Consider the following 9,362-nt stretch of genomic DNA (forward strand, 5'->3'; position numbering starts at 1 on the left):
AGTCCAGTCATATTGCACCATGACACACGGGGCGTGACTTTTTTCCCCCCATGTCTTTGTCTGTTTACCAATTTGCATAGTCTTTGGAATCATTAACTGGCTGCACCACTGACACATGTAGTAAAACACTTGCCTCAGTATGACCTTTGTTGTTATTTGCATGCGAGTCCTGTGCAGAGGTGTGGTGGGAGGCTAGAGTCTGACTCAGACTTCAGTTTCCACATCCTTCTGTCACAAATATGACTTGTCAAACTGAGTCACTGTGATGGAGATGAAAGCAGAGCGTACAAGGCCAATGCTGTCATTTTGAACCCTGTCACATTTTAGAAGATAAGGTAAGTTTATTTTTTACTTTGTGATGAATGTGAATAGTTAGTTTAAGTAGGATACAAGAAAGCCTGTGACATCAGTCCTTCCCTTGGCCTGTTTGGCCAATATTTTTAATGCAGAACCATCTTTAAGTCAAGACGATCTCACTGGCTCAAGATAATATCTCATGGCCACAAGATAATTTTGAATTGTATATATATTTTTTCCCTCTTATGTTATCTCGAGGGTTCCTTTGATTTATGTTTGGTTTTTTTTTGTTTGGTTTTTTACTGGATTGGATCTAGTGGTGTTTAAATGTGCCGTTTGGTGAGACTCCAACAAAATGGATCACCATAAGCCTTGATGTGGCCCTGCTTAATTCCCAGTGGTTGGCTGCTTTTGCACTTGTGACTACCTGGCGCACACACTGAGCAGTTTTGGAAACTTTTTTTTTTTTCAGAGGAAAAACTCCAGCTAAGCCGTAAGCCTCGATCCTCATAAAAGCGCCTGAGGCACAATGCAGCATCTCCCTCTACTTGGAATGGGACAAATCCTGGTCCCTGGTGCACTTATGAACTTGTGCAGTGGGAAGCTTCAAGCTTTTGCTCTTTGGCTATAGCAGGGTTTAGTTTGAAATGTGCTTGTTTTGTGAGGAGAAAACGAGTCGAGTATGCTTAGGAGATGCTGCACTGTGCAGAGTAAGCTTAAAGTTTGTAGCGTCTGTCTCCGCTTCTGTCTCAGTCATGGTAATATGGCTGGGTGTTCCCTTAGAAATAGAGTGAGGAGCGCAGTCATACGGGAGGAGCCTAGAGTAGAGCCGCTGCCCCTACATGTCTAGAGGAGCCAGTCGAAGTGGCCTGGGCATCTTTTCGGGATGCCTCTTGGATGCCTCCCTGGGGAGGTGTTCCGGGCACGCCCCACTGGAAGGAGGCCACAGGAACCCAGGACACACTGGAGGGACTATGTCTCTGAGCTGACCTGGGAAGGCTTCTGGGTTCCCCCTGAAAAACTGAAAGAACTGAGTGGAAAGGGAAGTCTGTCCCTTCCTTCTCAGACTGCTGCCTCTGTGACCCGGCCCCAGATAAAGCTGGAGAAAATGGATGAATGATATCACAAGGTGGAGCAGAGTGTTTTCCATTTGAGAAAAGATCTCAGCCTAAATATGCAGGGTTTGTGAGTTAAACATGTGTGACTGAAATAAAACATAACTTGAGGTATGTTTTTGATGAGGAAACAACATTGTAACATACATCAGGAAATGACATAATATAGGTCCTTTAAATTGAAGAAAATCCCTTCATGACTCCAATAAGAAAATAATATTAGAAAATCTAATAAAAGAATTTCACACTGCCACCCAGCTAAGGCCAACAGAGCTCAGGGTGGAGTACCAAAAACTCTGCTTGTGGCTAGACATGATAAATGTGGAGCAAGAGAGACAATTAAAAAAAGGTTATCCAAAGTGCAACGGAAGAACCTGATAGCTGCTTTGCCTCCATCACAACAGTGTCAGAATATAGCTGTTCAGTATTTAATATAATAAAATCTCAATTGGTTCAACATTTGGCTATTCTTTGGGATTCTGAGCCTCAATGGGGCTCACAGTTAAGTAGGTAAAAAAAAAAAATGTGTATCTGTATTTAACTGTACATGCACCACTGAATAGATGTTGATTATATTTTGTTTCTGTTAAATCAGATGTCTGCTCTGACAAATGTTCTCCTTGTGGGCTTCCTGCTGCACAGTGAGTGGTTGCTAAGAACAGCTTGATTATTAAAGCAATACAATATGTGCAATAGTTTGATCAAATTATTTCATTTCAGCTTGTGCTATCTTTATGACTTGTTTGTATAGGTGCCCATTGTAATGTCTTTAGTGTCACTCTGCCAGAACGAGTGGAGGCTGTGCGTGGATCCTGTTTGAGAATACCCTGCTCCTTTACAATCAGGGATGAGTATATTACAAACCTGAACAATAAATGTAGATCAGAATGGAGAGATACCAGCTCTAAACAGACACCAGTAACATTCACAAGACCAAGAACAGAAGACTTAACCCAGAAGAACTGCACCACAACAGTGTATAACATCACTGAGGACCAGGGGAAAGAAGTTTACTTCAGACTGGACTGTGCCAATCCTCTAAAATGGACATTTAAAGATAAAACAATGAATATTAAAGTGAATGGTCTCTGCAGCATTCATTATTTTACAATATTAGGTATGTAATTATTTTACCTTACTAAGTTTTTTCTTCCAGAAGCTCCGCCCACCCCTACACTGACTCCGTCCTCTGTGAGTGTGAGTGAGGGGCAGTCAGTGAGTGTGCAGTGCTCTGTTCCTGTCCCGTGTCTGTCTCTCCCTCCCACTCTGACATGGAGCCCTGTCCTGGGGGACATTCAGGAGACTCTGCAGGAGCAACTGGACAAGACCTTTGTCAAAGTGTCCACTCTCACCTTCACTGCTTCTGACTATAAGACAAATCTATCATGCTCTGCAGTCTACAGCAGGGAAAATGACACACATGTGTTGTCTCCTAGTGCACAAATCACTGTTGATATTACATGTATGTTACCTGTTGTAAAGTATTTACAATTAAAATCATTTTAAAAGGCAATTAAATTTTTTTCTGAGCAATATCAGTGCTGCTAATACAAAATGTAATATGATATTTGTTTATGTTAAAGTGAATATAAGCTATGGTTGTGAAAAACTGAGAAAGAAATATGGATTATGCCTGATTTTTTTCTATCATCCTACTCAGATCAACCCAGAAACACCAGAGTGACAGTGAGTCCCTCTGGTCCTGTGACAGAACACAGTAATATGTCAGTGAGCTGCAGCAGTGATGCCAACCCAGCTGTACAGCACTACCACTGGTATAAAACTGATGGAGGAACTCACATTCTGATCGGAAACTCACCTGTTTTAAACATGAAAGCCTCCAGAGATACTACTGCTATTTTCTGTCAGGCTCAGAATGAAGTTGGGACTGAGAACTCTACTGTAGCTGAGCTGAATGTACTCTGTATGTGTTTTCAGTCATTTAATACATTACATGCATTGTATTTTTACATTCCATTCATTTCCATGAATATTTATTTTATCACTTATAGTCCCTCCACAGATTGTGAGCTCTTCAAACTGCACTATAGACTCAGTCAAGATGAGGTGTGTGTGTGAGACTGAGGGGAACCCCATTCCCCTGATACAGTGGAGTTTCCCAGGACTCTCTCCAAACATCTCCATCATCAGTGAGCCTCTGAGTGACAAAGCTATAAGAAGCGTCCTCACTGTTATTAACCCACAGTGGAGAGATCCAGTCACTTTGGTTTGTCACAGCAGAAACTCTCTGGGATCTGACAGACAAAGATTTGAACATGTGCTTAAATCTCCTGAAAAGCAAAAGGGTATTTGATTTTTTTCTGGTATCAACAGGCTGACATATTTGGTTGTTTTCATCTTGCAGTACATGCTTTTTGTTTGTAAAATAATGTTAACCTATAAATATAAATGCTTGTTTTCCCCAAACATTCCTTATGTCCTAACTTAGTTTTGTTTTTCTAATGACTTTTAGGACAAGAAGATGTGGTCACTCCATTGTTAATCGCGTCAACGTTCATTCTGATGGTGCTGGTGTTGGTGCTTTTCTGTGTGATCAGGTACTGAGGGTGTGGCTTTTTTCCATTTAGCACACATAGTCAAATTGTGCCCAGGCAAATTTGTTTATATAGCACATTTAAAACAACAAACATTGCAACAAAAACCACAAGCAGTAACACCAACGAAACACAGGGTCTCATTTATCGTAAGCGTTTGCTCATGTGTTAAACAGATAACCAAGCTAAAAGCAGAGCAAAAATCTGGTGCTACAACCTGACGCCAGAAGAGGAAATCACTTGTTTTGTCCTGGATGTATTTCAAAACTACAATCAAAAATGTATGCAGTCCCTTAGAAGCATTGTTGTACATGCGTTAAAGGGCCTATATTACTCAATTTTCTGTTATGTTTCCTCATCACAAACATACCTGGAGTTGTGTTTTGTTTCTTTCACACATGTTTAACATACATTTAGACTGAGTTCTTCTCTCAAACTGAAAACACTCTGTTCCACCTTGTGATCTCATGTGCTAACTCCACTTTGCTCCACTGTGTTTTTAAAATCCATACATCTTCACTAGAATCATTTGGATCATTTCATCTCTGGAATTGCCAGTCTCGATTGAACTAAAGGTAAAAGGAGCTGATGACATGAAAACTACCATTACGTGATATAACAAGGTGGAACAGAGCATTTTTGAGCTTTGAAGTAAAGAGACTACTAATAAAGAATTACTCAAACGTGTGTGAATGAAACAACACAACTCTAGGTGTATTTTTGATGAGGTAACAACATTATCACGTGGCTAAAAGCTCTCAAGGTTCAATTCTGTGTAATACAGGACCTTTAATCTCTATTTTGGTGCTTTCAGAACCCTGATTGTCCGGCATAATAAGCGCCAGTCTTCTCCAGAGACCACAGAGCAGTTGCCAGAGAACCAAGACAGTGGGGTTTACTCTGTGAACAGGATGAAAAAAAGCATCAAGAGGACGGAGCAAGAGGCCAGAAGTGATGCAGATCCCTCAGGCAGCTCCTACCTGAAAGAGCAGAGGAATATTGTGGGAGAAAACAGACAAATCATTATCAACAAGGAAGCAGAATGTGTATATGCTCAAGTTAAATTTAAACCCAAAACACATACTAACCAGTAGAGGACAATATAATAAAGTAAAACAGGAAAAGTGCTTGTGGTCAAATAATAAAATAAGGTTATTTTGTACAAAAAACATCTTGATCACACAGAACCATATTGCTTAAAACTTTTAGATGTACCTTAATAAGTGAGATCAGTGAGGAGTAGCTTTGTTATTACAGTTATAGAGCAATTGTACTTCTTTAAAAGTGCACTATGTAACTTTTCTGGTGGTGGGTATGTTACCTGCTTGTTTCCATGGAGATATTACAGCTTTGCCAGAAATATTTCAGTGTGGCATAAAACTTGTCTGTCTTGCATTTATTTAATTACAGTAGTTTTATTACCCAAAATTATCTTGAAAAATGTGCGTTCTTATTGTGAGGGGCTTGCCTCACCGTAGATTTGACCTGTAACTGGTGGCAACATCTGCTTGTGTCTATGCGGAGAATCAGGTACTATGGAACATTCAGCAAAGTGACATCTCCAAGCTGATGATGGACTCTCCACCAGAAAAGTCTCATAGTATATCTTTTAAATGACATAATATGTTCATTAATGTTGCTAATGTGCTGAAATATGCAGGTATCAAATGTTGACAATAATTATATTATGTGTGTGTGTAATGATGACTCAGTGTTGCAGATGTATTGTATAATAATCCATATAATAAATGCTTTAACAATACATTTTTATAAATATTATCATTTTCTATATTGTGACATCAGTCTAAGTCTGGTGGAAATCTACAAAGCTTTGATGCTGATGAAATGATGATTGATCCATTTACTCAGTCTGTGTTACAGGCCACGGCTGATCTAGGGAGGTTTAGGCAGGAACAATAATGCCTGTAAACTTCTGGGATGAGCTCCTATGCTCAGGGTATGATGATGTTAGATGTTTTGGCCTGAGAAGCATGTGCGCGGAGGACGGACCGCTCAGAACAACATATAACAAACCACACAGGATTCGAAGATTGGAAGAAAAAACAAATACAGTGAAAAGGCTCAACACAAGAGCCACAGAATTTCACCGCAGATAGATGCACTCACTTCAGCTTCATGCTTCATTACTTGCTTGGAACAAGGGTCCTGCTGAAGAGAAGACATATTACTCCCTAAAAACTGTTCCTCGGACGCACTTTGACTTGAAGTTGAACTCACCATAACTGTATAGTACACAGCTCTGTTGTTATCCACTTATTAGCCTGTAGAGTTTATAAGGGACCCACGCATTTCTGGGTCCCTGTGTAAGCCGCTCTATCCTCCATGACCAGGTATAATTCCAATCCTTTAGCCCTTATTCATGAAAATAACCAAACTCCTAAATCATTATTGATCCTTTTTAGGTTTTTAGTTGATCTTCTGTCTGACTGCGAGCTTTGCGCCTTGAGCAAAGCGTGCGTCATCGCGCGCCTTCATCTGCTGTGACAGGTAACACCCCGTAACCTCGTGAGGATTCTGGACATCGGTATCACAGATACAAAAATATGAATTGGCCTAAATGACAATATAGTAAAGAGATTTATTTTCCTACTTAAGTGAAGGGGTTCTTGGAGTGTTGGTCTCGCCTATTGCATATTGAAAACAGTATATCTCTTCATTTGAGTGTCAAAATGACACAAAAAAACATTCATTATGTATATAATGTGTGGCCGAATCAGGATAAAAAGAGATGAAAGACAAAAATGGTTACATAAACCATCATTTATTTAACTGATTTTACTTTTACTGAGTCAAATACTCACCCATTCATAGCACTTTTAAAATACTCTTTTTTTGTGCTAATACAATATTCAAGATATCAGCAGAACTGATAAAATTACATTAAACAAGTGTCTAAACTTTTGAGTTCCAAACCAGGTTCACCATTAGCTCCTGAATCCCAAACTAATTGATTAACGTTATATTAATGTTATTGTAAAAAAAAACAAAAAAAACATGTGCTGCAATAAATAAAAGAATTCAACAGTTAAGTAATTAGTTTTTGTCTGTAATGAGTCTTTAGAATTCTAAATTCAACCTTCTATGACTCAATTCTTATACTGCCAGAACAAATACCTAAAAAATTGCCCAGAACTTTACTCACATACACACAAACATGCACACACACACACACAACACACTCACACTCCACACACCTAAAATACATAACCGGACACAATAAAATGTTGAGGCTGAATACAGGCGAACCAGTTGAGAAAGCACCATCAGAGGGAGCCGTCTGCACCGGGAGCAGAGAGACGTCCACCACCACCAGGAACCACCACAGGGTCCAGGGGAGAGATTGAAGCCCAGGCACCTGAGGCCCAAGCACCATCCCTCCACCAGGAGCCCACATGACAGACCCAGCAGCCACAGCTGACCTCCACTCCCGATGCAGAGGCTCTGGAAATCCTAAAAAAATATGCCTAAGATAAATAAATATAGTAAAATGTGTACAATAAAAACAAGTAAAAGTATAAGATTTCAATCAAAAGCTAAGCTAAAAAGGTGGGTCTTGAGCCTACTCTTAAAAACATGAACGTTCTCTGCAGCCCTGAGCTCCTCCGGCAGGCAGTTCCATAGACGAGGGCCATAGTGCTGAAAAGACGCCTCTCCATGATGGAGATGAAGTGAGATTGTTAAAAAACTTTGTATAGGCTACTGGAATTCAATCAGCATATTGGATTGTGTTATTTGAACAAATAATTACAGTTAAAGACTTTCAAATGGGCAAAATGCATAGTTTGTGTTAGGACTAACGAGCTGATTCCGCATCATGCATCTCCGCTGTACTGCGCCACACATGCAGATGTGTAATCATGCACATGTAGCAAATGAAGCCATTCCACATCCCGCGTATGTACTGCACCGGAGCTCCACCCTCCTCCAAAAAATTTACAGGCCAAGTCTAGTTTCTTCTGTGGCAGTGTCTGGCCTTAACAATCTCTACAGCCTGGAATGCTCCAAACAGGAAAGAGAACATGAATTACATCTGGAGTTTTGAAGTACATAGACTCACACAAACTTTATTTTCACCAGATTACTGATTATAGATGTTTTTACTGTTGTTGCTTTGATAGTTGGGATCAGTAGACTGTTGACTTTACTGAAACATAGTGATGTAAAATCATTCATTCACACAACACCTTAATGCATTATGATCCTCATGAGCCAAAGAGCAGTAGTGATTTGCACTCCTGCTTTTGAACAAATAGTTCATTTGGTTTTAAATAGGGACCTTTCACTTCTGGTCTCTGTGCATGCTCTGTTAGAGCTCCTCCTGCGCCATCAGACACTATCCAGTGGCATGGCACAAAGGAGCATTAAAATATAGTGCATGTTCTTCTGTCAAAATTAATAATTAATTGTTATTAAATATGAATTAATAATAGTGTTTGAACTGAAGTGTTTGTGTTTTGTTTTTGATGTTATTTTCCTCCTATTTTCCTACATGCAAGTACATGTAAATCCACATACAAATGACAAAATTTACCACCACAACATGCAAAATTCCTAGTTTTATTACTTGACAGCATCCCTTGCATATGTGCTGTCCTGGTATTTATCAAAAAACCCAGTAAATATGGCACTAAAAGATTAAATATCTGATTAACTCAACCACAGAGAACACACAGAACCCTAATATTCTGGAGTAAAACAGTCATGTGATGCTTTGGAGTTTAGAAAAAATTGTTGTTAAACATTACAAAATTTATAATTAAGCAAATTAGACTTTAAGAAAGGGATTATGCAGTATTTTTTATGCCAGCCATGTGCAGTTCTCAGCTCCAGTGTTAAATTAGACTTTGTTCCGTATCCAGAAATATTAGCCCTGTTGGTGTTAGTAATCTGGCAAAGTTTCATGCTTGTACCATAAAAGAGAACTATTTTGGTTTTAACAGCTCCACTAAGAGAAGAACAATAAAAAAATAAAGGGAACTTTAAACTATGATGTACATTAGAATATAGTTCACATTGTTCTGTCAAAATAAATCATTCATATTTATTTACTATAAATTAATAATAGTGTTTGAATTGAAGTTATATGTGTTTTGTTTTGGTGTGTTATTTTCCTACAAGACTATTTTTACAGCAAGTACATGTAAATCTACACACAAATGACAAATTTAACTACCACAATGCAGTGATAAATATGTAAAACTCACACTTTTATTATGCACTGACCTCCGGTCACCCACTGCAGGCCTCCAGCACTCAAGCAGCATACTGAAGGTGCACATGTAGAAGATACCTTAAAAAAAAGCATTCAAGTTCAGCCTGTGGTTAGCTATTCACTGATTTTATGAGGAGCTCTGGGGCTTACATGAATAACATT

The 9,362-nt window shown here is 39.1% G+C and overlaps 1 protein-coding gene across 2 annotated transcripts; it reads left to right on the forward strand.

Annotated features, from left to right (window-relative positions):
* The first annotated feature begins 243 nt into the window (after positions 1-243).
* LOC129411791 (sialoadhesin-like) lies at positions 244-5,729 on the forward strand. 2 transcript variants are annotated; one of them, XM_055163824.1, is made up of 8 exons: positions 244-335; positions 2,008-2,053; positions 2,164-2,496; positions 2,569-2,874; positions 3,073-3,336; positions 3,425-3,718; positions 3,886-3,970; positions 4,782-5,729. In XM_055163824.1, the coding sequence occupies exons 2-8, from the start codon at positions 2,008-2,010 to the stop codon at positions 5,059-5,061; spliced, it is 1,608 nt and encodes a 535-aa protein (XP_055019799.1). In that variant the 5' UTR covers positions 244-335; the 3' UTR covers positions 5,062-5,729. The 2 variants fall into 2 exon arrangements, with proteins under 2 accessions (XP_055019799.1, XP_055019800.1); XM_055163825.1 differs by having other exon boundaries at positions 2,572-2,874.
* Positions 5,730-9,362: the final 3,633 nt, after the last annotated feature.

This window comes from Boleophthalmus pectinirostris, unplaced genomic scaffold (genome assembly GCF_026225935.1).
Source record: "Boleophthalmus pectinirostris isolate CB_2022bp ecotype Guang Dong unplaced genomic scaffold, ASM2622593v1 HiC_scaffold_6, whole genome shotgun sequence".
In the NCBI taxonomy this organism is placed as follows: domain Eukaryota; kingdom Metazoa; phylum Chordata; class Actinopteri; order Gobiiformes; family Gobiidae; genus Boleophthalmus; species Boleophthalmus pectinirostris.

Coding starts and splice junctions, on each gene's coding strand:
- LOC129411791 (XM_055163824.1), top strand. CDS start 2,008: ATGTCTGCTCTGACAAATGTTCTCCTTGTGGGCTTCCTGCTGCACA. Junction 2,054..2,163: donor TGTGGGCTTCCTGCTGCACA/GTGAGTGGTTGC, acceptor TTGTTTGTATAG/GTGCCCATTGTAATGTCTTT. Junction 2,497..2,568: donor AATGAATATTAAAGTGAATG/GTCTCTGCAGCA, acceptor TTTTTCTTCCAG/AAGCTCCGCCCACCCCTACA.